The 15,076-nt window shown below is 40.2% G+C and overlaps 1 protein-coding gene across 20 annotated transcripts in view; it reads left to right on the plus strand.

Annotated features, from left to right (window-relative positions):
• The first annotated feature begins 302 nt into the window (after positions 1 to 302).
• Positions 303 to 15,076, plus strand: part of Kif21a (kinesin family member 21A) — a 119,651-nt gene continuing 104,877 nt past the window's right edge. For 19 of the 20 annotated variants that reach the window (XM_026782667.1, XM_005354320.3, XM_013348840.2 and 16 more), the window contains exon 1: positions 372 to 610. In XM_026782667.1, coding sequence (XP_026638468.1) covers positions 567 to 610 — 44 coding nt within the window. In that variant the 5' untranslated portion in view covers positions 372 to 566. Of the gene's footprint in view, positions 611 to 15,076 lie in introns of all 20 variants that reach the window. The other variant, XM_013348837.2, reaches the window with a different exon arrangement.

The raw sequence follows: 15,076 nt of genomic DNA on the forward strand, positions 1-15,076 counted from the left end.
TGGCAGTACCAGGGTCCGGTGTGCTTACCAGTGTGCACATGACTGAACAGTAACACACTGAGAAGGCTCTGTGTGTGTGTGTGTGTGTGTGTGTGTGTGTTTGTGTGTGCGTGTCTCGACCCACGTCCCACGATAGCGGGCAAAGGGCAGCGCCCAGCCAGGGAAGCTGAGGTGGGGGGGAGGGTTGGTCAAGGTCCGTGCTGCACCCCCAGCAGGTGGCTGCGGGGGCGCGCAGCCGAGCCTCCCGGGAAAGAGGGGGGGTTCGTCTCCGCGCGGGGCCGAGCCTGGCCGTGTGGCCGGGGCGGGGCACACCGGACCAGCCCGCGGCTGACGCAGGGCAGAGCGGAGCCGGGCGAGTGGGGGCAAGGGGCGGCGCCGTCTCGAGTCACCGCCCCCTCCCGCGCCTCGGCGCCGCCACCTTTCCATTCAGTCGCCCAACATGGCTGGAGCGCAGCGCTGAGTCCTCCCCACTGCCACCGCCGCCGCCACCGCAGCAGCAGCAGCAGCAGCAGCAGCAGCCTGCCCGGAGCGCTCGGCACCGTGCTGAGACCCGGGTGGCAGCAGGCATGTTGGGCGTCGCGGACGAGAGCTCTGTGCGCGTGGCTGTCAGGTGAGCTGCGGGAGGGAGGGAGGGCGAGCGGAGGAGAGCGGGTTCCCCCGCAGCCTGACCCGGGCCCGTGCGTCGCGACAACTCTGGGAACCGCGGTGGCCGCCCCTCACCCTCCGCCCAACCCCGCGGGCCGGGCGCCGCTCTCTGCACGGTCGCCTCCCGGGCGGCCTTCGGGTCCCCGGGAGTCGCCGCCGCTGCTGCCGCCCTGCAGGTCGGCCCGAGGTGTCTGTCCCCAGCGCCCGCCGCGCCGGCCTGGAGCCGCAGACAAAGCGTCGGGGTGACAGCGCGGGGCCCGTGCCCACTCGGGTCCCCGCAGTGTGCACCTGATCTCACAGGTGTGGTCGTGGAGAGTGTATTGGGGGGACACAGTTACCCGTGGGAGGTCTGGAGAGGCAAACAACGTCGGCTAGACTGAGGGTTAGGTGGGCGAAGGGGAGAAACCACCTGAGGTTAGTTAAGCGCCTTGGATGTTGACAGTGACATCACACACGCCTAGGGTTGAGTTTTGAAATCCTGGTTACGTGATTGTGTTGTGGTTAGGGACGGTGACATGGATATTTGATGTAATTCGGCTGATTGGATGCATCGCAAGAACTCTTGACGGTTGCTCTTGGAAAACTGCAGCATCATCACACTGAAAAATTAATGAAGCGTTCATCCTAGACCAAGCGCATGGCTTCCATCGCTCTGATCAAATACTGTTAATTCATTTGCAATTTAAAGATTATGAAGATAACATGTCTTCAAAGAAATCCAGAATTAGTAAACATCCTCCGCTGTCAAGGTCTTTGTTGAAAATTACTGAAAGTTACATAATTCCTGTGGTTATTTTAGTGACAAATCTTGATTAGGCACAGAAGTGGCAGTTTTGGATGTCCTGGATCTTTGTCTTAAAGAATCAAGTGAAATTGGAAGGTATTTTGATTCCTTTATTTTGCAGGTAGTGAAATTACCTTTACGATTCTTTACACTCAACAGCTGTAAAACTTTGAAAATTTTGTTCTCCCTTTTGGCTATTCCTGAGCTATTTTCCATTACTAGACGAGCTTGTTTTTCCTATTTATTCTGCTACCTTATATCTATCTATCTATCTATCTATCTATCTATCTATCTATCTATCTATCTATCTATCTATCTATTTTTTCAAGACAGGGTTTCTCTGTAGCTTTGGAGCTTGCCGTGGAACTAGCTCTGCAGACCAGGCTGGTCTCGAACTCACAGAGATCCACCTGCCTCTGCTTCCCGAGTGCTGGGATTAAGGGTGTGCGCCACCTCAGCCCGGCTCTACTACCTATTTTTTTGACCTTAAAATAAGAATTAGTGACTGCCCCAGGGCCAGGGTAATAAATAGAAGGAAAAGACAGGAAGGCCATTCAGAGCCAGTTTCCTAGAAGCTCTGATTACAACAAACCACAAACTGTTAACCAAAACAAAAATTTCCTTGTGAGAAACCTTTTTTTTTTTTTAAATAAAGATTTGAGATTTTCATGTGGGCATCTTCTATGTCATTGTCTGGTTGGTTGACCATTGTATTAAATCTGGTCTTCCAATGGAAGTAAAGAGTCGTGAATAGACAGGCCTACGGTGGTGATAACCTGTAAATACCTTACGCTACACTGGGTGGTGTCACAGGTGAATGGTAAGAGTTAGATTTTTGAGGAAAAGGTTTACCTGTCTTTCAGCCTTCCATATGCCAGGATAACAGGTATGAGCCACCAGGGGTAGCCATCAAAACTTTGACAGAACTTTTTGGCCTACCTTATCAAGATGCAGTTTGGTGAAACTGGTATTTTCTCTTGTTCGAACTGTCTAAACTTATTCTATATAGGCTAAAAGTAGCTTATATTCACATAACATTGTAATATTTATAAAGTGTTTAGACACATAGTCACTTATAGCAAACATACATTGAACATTCTGTTCTATGTCAGTTATTCTGATTTCTGAGTTAAAATTAATAATAAATGGTGCACATATATATCATATATTAGAGTCAAGACAGTGCTCACCTGTTTCGTATCTAGTAAAAATCTCATCCCTCAGAGTCTGTGACTTAAATGCTATTATTTTTATGGCCATCTTACTGACGGGGAAAAGGAAGATTACTAAGTCAACCTTCCACAATTAAGCTGGTAGCAAATGATAGAAACAGGGTTCTGATCCAGACCGCTGTAATTTATGGCTTAGGTTCTTAAACCTGAAGCCTGTGCAGGTGAGAGATAAGACTATGCCTTGCCAAGTTTTACTCCGCTTAAAAGGTCATTTGCTTCCTTCTGATCCTGTACTGTTTAATGACAAGTGACTAGCCTTGGCAGATCGTTCATCTCCTGACACCCTAGGGGAGACAGGAGTTCACAAAGAGAAGCCCGGAACTTGACTTTTCCAGGGTCCTCCAATCCAGTCTGTTCTCCAGTGTGGCAAACTGAATCAGCAGGAGGAGTTAAGTCTACAGAAATATTGTGTCTAGACACAAAATTAAGAGAGGCCTTTGGCCTATCTTTCTCCTTTAATGCATACTGAAATGACAGGCCATGGAGACTTGGCTGTATTTCATAAAACCCAACGCATTCTCAAGGTGCTTGTGCGTTATGGGCCTCAGAGGTGTGGTCTTATTAAAGGTCATTACTGTACTATCAGAGGTTTTGCAAAATGAGTGCTTGAGACGGGTAAGCCTTGGAGGGGGAGATGCTAAACAGAAAGTTTCTCATTTAGGGAAAATGCTTTTGACTCCGTTTCTGAGAATATTTTTGGCATTTGAGTTGTCTGAAGGTTCCCTTTCATTGAGGAAGACTATGGATTCAGAAGACAATCCTCATGTTCAATCTTATGTGGCTGGTGAAGACCCAAAATAAGGTTAATGCTATGTCAGTGAAATTTATTTTAAATCTTTTTTTCCATTTATTTGTGGTGTGTGTGTGTCTGTGTATACGTGTGTGTATGTGTGTGTACATGTATATACACACACACACCTTTATGACAATCAGAAAACAATCTGTGGGACTTATTTTTTTTTCCTTCCTGTCATGTGGTTCTAAAGATCAATCTCTTAACCCTTGACAGCAAAATGCCTGTTTACCTGCCGAGCAATACTATTGGCCCAAATTTAAATTTAAATATAAAAGCTGGTCTTTGATCCAGTTATTAGAAACTTTTTTGTGTGCTTGAGTATCTTTGTTATATGAATTTTATTTTTTTCAACTGGAAAGTTCATGAAATCTAAATGCTGGTAAAGTATTTCTGATGAAAATTTTGTGTTAAAGTTAATATGTGCATTAATGTACATACATTGGGATTCAGTATGGAAAATGAATGCACTTAGCTCAATAATTTTATCTTGTTTACATGTTGAAATATTTTGACTGTCATTGAATGACAGCCATTTACTGAATAAAATATTAAATTTAATTTCAGTGAATGAAATTTAAATTCCATGAAGGACAGCCATTTATTGAATAAAATATTAAGTTTAATTTCATCTAGATTTTTCTCTTTACAAAATGTGGGTAGTAGAGACTTGAAAAGCATGTGTTTACTGGTGATGCTGCTCTCTAGTGTCAACGTAAGGAAGAATTAATAAGTACAACTGCTCACAGACACAGAAAGAACCACAGCCTGACTGCACCCTTGAACAGAGCATGTACCAAATATTGAGCATCTACGTTTAATGTGTGGTTCTCATGCATGCCCATGTGAACATGTAGACATGGAATGTGTTATTTCAGAGCAATTAGGCTGACTGTCTAGCTCAGTAGATGACATTTACAAATGCGAACACTGGAATGTAACACATTTTCTTCTAATCCTAATTGTTTTATACTGAATTGACTCTTCGCTTAACTAAAAACTATAAAATCAGTTAAATATTTTAAATTCTTCCTCTAAGACCTTGAGACATTATGAGATGATAAGGCCTTTTCTGTTTTCCTTTCCTAAGACTTGACCCAAAAAATTTGTTACATTTTCCTTTTCAAAAACCTTAGCTTGCAGAATTCCCCAAGGACTGCTTAACAATGGAGATTCAGAAAGGACCATCAGATTTTCGTATAATCATATCTAGCAACTAAAATTGTCAAGCTCTGGCAGGCCTCTAATATCCTTGACAGTGAGATCGGATTAGTGTATAATATCAAATTTGTGTTTCTTTTCTTTCCCCGCATCTCCCCCGAGTCCTAGGTCTTTCTATATAGTCCTAGCTGTCGTGGAATTCACTCTGTAGATCAGGCTGGCCTTAAACTCAGAGATCTGCCTGCCTCTGCTGCCTTAGTGTTGGGCTTGAAGATGTGTGCCACCATGCCTGGTTCAAATTTTTTTCTTTCAGTTTACTGAAGCTTGCTTTGTTTGCTTGTTTATTCTTTCGTTCTTTTGTGACAGGTCTAACTATGTAGTACTGGCTGGTTTGGAACTGGCTTTGTAGACCAGGCCAGCCTTGAACTCAGAGATCCACCTACATTAGCCTCTTCTCTTGAGTACCGCATTAAAGGCATGTACCACCACATATGGCCTGAACCCCATTTATGAAGTGGTGTTATTGCTCAACTGACCTAAGGGTTGGGGTGGACATCATCCTGCACTCTTCCTCTGCATCCTTCCCTCACACTGAGGTGGCGACCTGAAGCTATGAAGACAGTAAGATCCTTTTGTGTGCCATTTGTTAAATGCGATTTTTATTGGTGACGATACAATGACACTACTGATGCCTCTGGATTGACAGGAAAGAACTGTTTAAAAACTTCAAACTTGCTTTTTCCCAATAATCTATTTACTTCATTACTTTTGCTGCTAAAGAGACACTTTTAGATTGTTATCTTTTTACTTTAGTTATTATAAAAATAAATACATTGTTTACTTGCTAATAAAATTTTGAGAGAAACCCTGGATAGATACTTTACCCTGTGGGACTGAAATGAGCCTGGAAAATACTAGGTGACTGTGAAGTTTCAAAGTTGAAACTCAAACCCAGATTTTTTATGATCCAATGTATTTCCACGTGTTACATTTTACTGACTAACTCCAGTAAAAGTTTTCCTGGTGGAAACATGAAATAACATTTGAAGTAAGTATTTTGAAACAATTTCATGTTTAGAAGATGTAGATGTGCAAGGTTCTTGGGTAGGTTTGTTGCATGGAAACATGATCATTCAGTGTTTGCTCCTTTGCTTAGTCTTTGATTCAGTAACTGTGTCCTCCGTGCCTCCCGTGTGTTCAGCACTGCCCACTAATATACCTGATTCACATAGTTGTTTTTTTTCTCACAGAACTTAGAAGTATCAATGTGACACATAATGCATTAACACTATCACAAAGTAGAACAAACAGCAGAAACTGAAAAAATAAAAGGCAGTTGCGCAATTAAGGTTTTTATTCCTCTTATTTTTAATAACTATGTTAGAAAAGTTCATCTGTTGTTCAAAAACAGTTGGCAAGCATATTTTGATTTTAAAAGTACCTCAAGGAAAAATTGAGCCCCAAAGCCTGTCTGCTAGAAGGACATTATCTCTCAGGCATTCTACTTGGTAAAATGAGCATCTTCCTTGTACGCCTTTGGTTTAGGAACTAATAGAAATGACAGAGAAGAGACCTTTCAAAGCTAAAAGGTGATATGAGTTCAGAGTCAATGAAACCCTTATTTTATAAAAAATAAAACGTATTTTATAAAACATGAACTAGTTTGTTTCCTTCAGATGTGGGTTAATACCTGTCCTACCTTACTTTCGATTGCTGTGATAAACACAAAGATCAAAAATGACTTGGGGACCTTACCCATGTTGATCACCATCCGTTGTTGAGGAACATGAGGGCAGGAACTCAAGCATGCAGAGAAGCAGGGACTATGGAGGAAAAATGCTTCCTTACACAACCAAGGGCCAACTCTCCAGGGCTAGACCTGTCCACAGTGTGCTGGGCCCTCCCGATCCATCATTAATAGATGCCCTACGGACATGCCCACAAGCCAGCCTGCTGGTGGCATTGCCCCAGCTGAGGTTCTTTATTCCCAGGTGACTCTAGAGTTTGTGTAAAGTTGACAAAAACTAACCAGTACCTACGTGTAAAAAGTGTGACGGAACAAGTTTATCATTTAGAATTTCAAGTTCCTCGGGATTTCAAGTTCCATATTTAATCATCATTGCTCCTTGTACTCCTGAGTTGCTAATTGGTTACTATTCTGATGCATAATTATGGGTAGTGAATATGTACCAGGGCTTTCAGTTATAGTGAAGTCATGAAAACAGAAATTACCCTGGACGTTAATATCATAATCTCCTCATTCAGTTCTCATCTATTTTTCCTCCAAATTATGCAATTATTCATTATTATGAATATTCTTCCCTAAGACATACTAGAACGTGCCAGTCATACTTGCTCTGACTTAGAAATTATTTTAAGTCAAAATCGTTCATGATCTGACATCATCCAACTGCAGATTAGGAAGCAAGATGCATACTAGTTAAAAAGCAATATATGCTGTGAATCACTAGACCAATTTTAATCATAAGCAGCACATTTGCTGGCATGTTAGTGTTCCCTTCTGAATAGCACATTTGTGAACTGTATTGCATCTGGTTTTCCCAATGGATTAATTCTTTAATCTTCTCAGAGTATTCAAATAGTTGGCCTGTGGTTACAACTTTGTTTCAAGCAAATCACTGTCAAGTCAGAGAAGAGAGTCATGATACTCTGTGATTGTTATGAAATGTTGCTTAATGTTTAAGAATTACATTTAAAATCCACTTGTCATTTGTTTCTTAAAGATCATTGAAATTTTATGTTCAACATAATTTTGGTATTTCTAGAATTATTGACAAAACGGACTTTAAAGCAGAAAGGCCCCTTCAGGAGGCTAGCTGCTCAAGGATTTATTCAGAGTTGACAGTAGAGGCCCAGAAATGCAGAAAGCATTATTTGAGGTCACACACAGTTGAGGCCATTCTTCTGTTGATTTGCACTGTGAATCTAGAACTTTATATTTTTCTTGAAACATCTGGAAGTAGATGTTTGAAACATCTAGAAATAGTATATCATATATTTGATAAAATTAAGTTCCTGTAGTTTTAACCCTTTAAGACATATATTGAAACTATAATTGGTGGTGAGGTGAATGTCTTCACTGTTGATGCTCACTAGTTTTGCTTTATGGATGCTTCAACTCTAGGATTTGTCTAGTAATTTTAGTTAAAACCCTAGTGACAGAAACCCGGCTCTAAAATGTTGAGGATTCTGACATATTAAAATATGAAAAACTAAGATTGTGTTATAAAAAAATCATACAAACTAGTTTAGTATTTACATATAAAATATTAGTGCTTTCAAAATGGTCATATAAGTGCAGTAGGTAAGAGTCTAATTATGAATTAATTTAAAGCATACCTGTTCCCTCTTTCTTCCTGTGTATTCTAGACTTGGGGTATGTGACCACTCCTAAGCCCAGTCTTTGTTCTTGATTGTTTTTCCTGCAGTATACTAAAGGATTATCATATATTCTGGTAATAATCTTGCTTCAGAGGAGATGACTGAAGGGCAGAATGGGAATGGGAAAGGCCCGTTTGTAGAGATCAGAGAGGAAATAAAGAGATGGAAGTCAGATTTTCAGGGCCCTGTTTGCAGGTTGCTTTACTATACAATTGCTCCTGAAGCTTTGGGTCATTTCAGCTTTTCCCAACCTTATTTCTGAGAGAAATACAGAATGGAACATGCTTTTAGATGTAAGGGAAGCCAGCCATCTAAAACGTACTGCTTTATAGAAGCTTTTAAACTACTCTGCCTTTTAGGGTCACAATCCTTTTTTTATATTATGCCTCCTTCCTTTCTCTCCAATAGAATGCTTAGTGCTTCTTTCTTTTATAAAGAAGGTGGTAATGTATTATATTGACAGCATATTATAATCGAATATCTAAAGGTCATTGCTATTATTGACATGAAGCAAATAGATATGGAAAGGTCATTCACAATTTGACCTCAGGGCTAATCTGTCTGGATGACTGTTCCACTCCATCCTCTGCTTCAGGAAGAGGAAAGAACAGTAAAAACGTTCCGCTGTGAATGAGGGAAGGTAAGACTCATGGCAGGTCAAGGTTTGTTCATGGCTCTTGGATTAGAGGTCTTTCTCAACTTTGGAAAGCTTTACCTGTCACTAGGCATGAAAGTATCACAGATCTTTGAATATGGTGAAGAAATTATGGATTTACATATAATATCTGAAATATATAAATATTTTGGAATAGACGATCATGTTTTTTGACACTACTACAAAGTCAGTTAGTGTTCTAAGCCACAGAGACTGTTTTTCCAATAAGCAGGATTCAGAGGTGGTGGGGAATATAAGCTATCGGCCATTCTAACAGTGTGCTGGCGTGACACACACCGTCTCTGTTCTCCACAGTATTTATTCGAATCTTTACTTTTTGGATCAAAACTCACTTATTCATCACATAATTATCGAATGCCAATTATGCACCCAAACTACATAAGCCATTGTGATAGTAAATATTGACAATAAATAATTGCTATCAAGGCTAATCAAACAATAGGGTGAGCCCTGGATAGATGGTCAGATACCACCTGTTAAGGATGGATTCTTGCCTGGGATAAACTTGGTCTCCACCAGGTAGCTTCTTCACTGATGTCAATGGATTCAGGAAAAGAGATGGCCATATAAAAGCCCTTGGAAAGTGGTTTTGCTGTAGATGGTGACAGTAATATTAGAGATGAATTTGGCAGAGTGTGTGAGCCGGCTATATTATAAACTCATGTGACTGGTTTCATCCCTCTTCAGTGTGTGACCCGTTGTGTCTGTTTTTGATTGTCTTACTGTGTTTTTATCACTATGATTAGTACAATAATGTATAAACACAACCTAAACCCCTTCCAGCCAAGCTGCTTAGGTGTACATATGTAAACCACATATGACCCTACTACTCTGCTGTACCTAATTTCTCGTTTTACAGATTGGTAGAATCTACCATTTTAATTCTTCCTTTCCCAAACAGGCTTTCAATGGCATGGTTTTCAACATGTGTGTGTTTGTGTGTGTGTGTGCATGTGTGTGTGTGTGTGAGAGAGAGAGACAGAGACAGAGAGAGACAGAGAGACAGAGAGAGACAGAGAGCCAGGGGGTTACTACTATACTAACAATTAGTTTTTGAGTTGAAGTATTGTTTACTTATTTCACACAATGTAAGAGGATAAGGACCAAATTCAATACTAAAATCGTGAGTGTTCTTTTTTTGATAGCTTACATACTTTGAAACTATAGCTAATGTTTTTCCGTGTTTTTTTTTTTTTTTCCACTGAGGTTGGCAACAAGCCACTAAAGTGTAGTGTGGATTGAAGAATACTTTAGGGGTAAATGAGTAGGGCCAGAGATAGCGGTGGTACAGTAAATTTATGTATTTGTTGTTACTATTGTATGTATGTAAATGATGTGTTTGGACACTTGGACAGGATCTAAAGGCTAGTTTTGTAGGGTAAATTGTTCTCTTCTAACTTTATGTGGGATCAGGGAACCAGATTCAGGTCCAGGATTGGGCAATAATTACATTTAACCAGCAAGTGCCCTTGGTCTCTGAGCAATGCGCGTATCCTGTGTTCGTTGATGGTGTAATGAGATACACAGTAGTGAGATATACAGATAGAGCCCTGTGTGAGGCCTTTTCTGTGGACATTTTCAAAGAAGCTTGGCTCTTAGAAACAGGAAATGCATCACTTGCTCTTTCAAGTCAAGTCTGATTATCTCTAAGTCAGTTTTTAATTTTATAAGAAAGTTATTTTATCCAATTTCCCCCATTAGTGAAAGAATACGGCATTAACAGAAGTACTGTCGAGCAGATGAGGACAACAGCCAGCTGCAGGGCACTGTCTAATACAACTACAATTAGATTTTTGGTGTGTTTGTTCTGGTCCATCTTCACTGTGTTTCTGTGTTTTTCCATCACAGTTAAAATCAGCACATATCCTTCGTAGCCTGACATTTTCACTTTGCGGAATATAAGAAACATTTCCTTATGTATTTTCCAGAAACATTAAAGAAGCATATTTTAAATATATATTACTGTCTTTCTTTCAATAATTTAATATGATAGGTGTTCAATTCAGTAAATTAAGCAGTAATTTAATCAACAAGAATTGTTTCATATGGCTATAGATTTAAGAACTGTGCTGTCTTCTGTTATTGTTGGTGATGCGTGTTCACCAGCAGTGACTTTACAGATGAGGTTTTCCTGGGGTCAGAGGTTGGAGTTGCTGCTCAGAGTGGGCATGCTTCTCAGAGAGAGATATAGTGCTGATTACTTTGAACTTTTCACCTGTACCCAGATCAAGACATACTGTATTTAGAGTACTGTAGACATTGTCCCCCAAATATTATTCTAACCATTTGATGGTGAGCCAAATACAAAGCTATATCTGGGTCATGTTCCTTGAAAACAAGAGCCTTTTTTTTTTTCATTTAAGGCACTCCTTTGTACTTTGCATCTCAATTCAGCCCAGAGAACTTTGGTTCCAGCAGCCTTCTGGTCACCTAGTTTGCATCTATCCTGTCTTAGAGTGGAAGCTGTGAATTGCCCATTGAAGTTGAGATTGCAGATCGCATTCCTGGCTCTTTGGCCTGATGTGTAAATATGACCTCTACAACATCTTTGGCTGTCAATTTCTGCAATACAATACAATAATGTATTGTACTTTGAATTTTCATTTGCCAAACTTGCCCTTTAATTGGCAGAGCATTCTAGTTGTCTTTGGTTTTGTTTTTAAACTAATTTCTTATACAATTAGACCTTATTACCACCCCCCCCCATTTAGTTCTTGTCTGTGAATGTAAAATTTGCTTAGTTAGCTTTAGTTCATAATTTTATATTGTTATGGCATATCATATCTTTTCATTTATTTTTTGCATATATTCTATGACTGTTGGTCTCAACATAGAGCAATTCAAAGACTTTTGATGATTTGGACTTTTAAGTTTGAACATATTTGTGGCATTTAGAGCCTTTTCATACTTGGATCATATTTATTCTTGTTAAAAAAAAATGGCATCAAGATCTTGTCAGAGCTTGTAGGTGGTTGTGCTCTGTCAGTCCAGTTGATTTCAGTGCCATGCTCGTAGGCAAGACCGTGAGGTCCGTCATCCTCCGATGAACTTGTCAGCCTTACTCATTCTTAGCGTATGACAGCTGCTCCTGTTGAGAAGCAGGGCTTGGAGATAAGTGAGAATGACTCAATGCATCATTGGTGAAAACTATTTCACCCACGTTCCTGAGTGCTCTTCGCTTCCAGGTGAAAATTATGCTATAGCAGTTCAATCGATGTTAAAAGTCTATGCGGACTAAATAAACAGACAGAATTATTTTATAGTTTGTCACGAGAATTAAAGTGATAATGTATTAAAACCCATATATTATTCACACTTAGTAAAATGTGTGTATGTGTCTGGATGTTTGTATGTATATATATATGAGCAGGTACATGTATGTAGGTATGTGTGTCTATGTGTTATGTTTCTGTATGTATTTGTATATATATGTGTGTATGTGTGTATTTATGTGTATATGTGTATATATTTGGTAGCTATATATGCCTGATTTTTGGCAATGATGCCTTAAGTGGCAATTACTACTGCTATTACCTTTTTTTTTTTCAGTAGCAGACAAATAACTTGTCAGAGGAACTGTTTATTCAGTGATGATGTACTTTGGTCAAGGCAGTTATCTTGTGTAGTTCTTCCTTATCCTGTACCCTGAGTTAACTAGTCTTTAGCAAGAGTTGGCCATTGGTTTTTGTTTTTTAGGTTCCTTAACTGATTATAATCTCAGAAGTGTTGAGAACCAGGAGCCTTGGACACAGTTTGTACTTGATGCTTTAGCTCCCTTACCATCTTTCACAGTTGTCTTTAAAGGTCCTGAGTGGGCCCATCATCTCGTGGAGTTTGAATGTGGGTCATTCTCCAACCCACAGGGAAACTGCAGCAGTGATCTTTTGCCGTACCAAGCTGTTACTTTAGAATTTGTTTCAAGCAGTACAACTTACTGCTGATTATCCTTGTACTTTTAGGGGCTTGGATTTTAAAACTTATTTGTTCTGACTTGGTGTTTGTCTTAGCTAGTTTATATGACTTTTTCTGGATTTAGAAACCAAACACATTTTATTAAGGGAAAGTTAGAAAATTTCCTATATGTGAGAGAAAGTTAACCTCTTTTATTCCAATGGGGATCTTTTTCAACCTACCTGGCATTCTCAAAAGTGGACATTGCCTTCAGGCTGCTTTTGTATGTGTGTGCTGGTACTAATCCAACCCTGGTCACCTTTGCCATCATTTCACTTCCATGTCACCCAGGCCTGTGACAGATTAACTGTCCAGCCTTCTCTTTTATCTTATGACAGACTGGAAGCTGCAGTATATTTTGAGATTAAAATTTCTTGAAGTCAAGAAACTCTGATTTTGATATGAAACTAATGTGATACACACAGACACAGGCATACACACATATTCCTAAACAAAACTCACTAAGCAGTTGAATGAACCTGGATAATATAGTATAAAATGTATTAACATTGATACAAAACATAAACTGATATTTGTTTCCTAATAGTCACTGATTAGTGTCTATTGAGTGACTTTGAAAGTTTTAGTAATTTCTTAACCTTGCTTACCTTTGCAGAAATATAAAAATAATGGTCTACCTGGCTTTTGTTGTGGCCTTATAATGTGTTTGCCATTGACGCTGGGCATCTTTTGATAAAGCCACCCACAGACTGTACAGTACTGAGCTAAGCTACTCATGGACTACAGTTCTTCACCAAGAGCCTGGCATGTCTAGGCCAGTCTTTGCTTTTCTCGCAGAAGCATCCCTGATTGGGAATATCTCTTAGTTACTTTTCTGTAGCTGTTAAGAGACACAATGACTACGGTCACTTTTGAAAAAGTTTGTTTTGGCTCACGGTTCCAATGGATTAACTAAAGTCCGTGCTCGTCATGGCAGGGAGTATGTCAGCAGACAGTCAGGCATGGTGCTGGAGCAGTAGCTGAGAGCCGACATACAGATCCACAGGCACAAGACAGACAGAGAGGCAGACACAGGGAAAGACAGAATGGAATGGCATAGCCACACCTCCTCCAGGAGAGCCACAGCTCCTAATACTTCCCAAACAGTTCCATCAGCTGCAGGCTGAGCATTTAACTGTGTGAACTTATGAGGGGTGCTCTCATTCAAACCACCCGGGCATTGCTGTCATCTTAACATAGTGTCCCTGAGGAACTTCTCAGGGCTAATTGACTTCTGTGTTTGCTTTACATTCCCTGTTTCTTCAGTTTTATTCTTTGTAAGGTTGACATCATCATGCTTATTTATGAGGTATATAATACAGTACTATAATCTAACAAATTGGAAGGCATGTAGTCATTAAACCATGGTGTTTGGAACCTTCCAACTCTTCCTGGTTATTCTGTAGAGTAAATTGTAGACTGTAGATGTCTGCTGCCCTCCAGCACTGGAACTGCTTTGCTCCCTAATCATGTCTGAGTCGCCATCGGCCCTTCCCTGCCCTCTCCGCCTTCCCTGTTCACCCTCAGAGATTGCTGTTCCACCTTTTGCTCTGAGTGATCAGTTTCCCCTCTTAGTTTCGTTTCTTCCCACCTCTTACCTCCTCAATTTTCTTTTCTTTTCTGTGGCACAGCTTAGCGAAAAGAGCAGACTTTGGATTCAGAAAGATAGGAGTTCAGAATTTAATAGTTGGCAGCCTTAATTTTCTCATGGACGAAATAGACTTTAAGACCTGCATTAGAGAGTCAGGAGTGTAGTGTTGTAGGTGCTTTGCATTTAGGAATATTTGGGAGATGCTAGATTTCTTTTTAGCTTCATCCCTGTTCCCTTTCTCCTGTCATTTCTATTTCTTTTCTTCTTCCTTTTTCCTAGAAAGACAATTCTCTTTTTTCTCCTCCTCTAGGTTATATCCAGTAATTCCATATAGCTTCTTTATTGCTTACCTCAAGCAAGAGATAATATTTTGGTGAGCTCTTGTTTTTTAATTCCACTTTCAACTTGAGTTTATCTATGAAGATGATTATAGTTATGAGAATTAACTGACAGAGTTATAAAGCACCCGAATAGTGCCTGGCACATGGTGATCCTTAATAAATATAAGCTTAGGTTAATTTATAACTATGTACTTCTTAATAGAGACTTCGAGGTCTTTACTTGGACTGCCCCTTTCTTGTTATTCTGTCTGCCTCTGATGATGAGGAAAATGTACCATTTTAGCAGGTAATGACTTAGATAACACCATTGGAATACAGCTTATGCTTATCCAGCATAGTGGCCCTAGGCTTTCCTTTTCTGCAGTCAAGATCATGATGATTAACTTTGGGGGCCATTTTGGGGAAAGTGCTTTCCTGAGTTTGCTCTCAGTTGGTGAGCACAGTTGGTAGACCTGTGTTGTCCTGGTCTGTTCTCAGTGAGCACAGTTGGTAGACCTGTG

Source organism: Microtus ochrogaster, chromosome 15, assembly GCF_000317375.1.
Source record: "Microtus ochrogaster isolate Prairie Vole_2 chromosome 15, MicOch1.0, whole genome shotgun sequence".
NCBI classification, from domain to species: Eukaryota; Metazoa; Chordata; class Mammalia; order Rodentia; family Cricetidae; genus Microtus; species Microtus ochrogaster.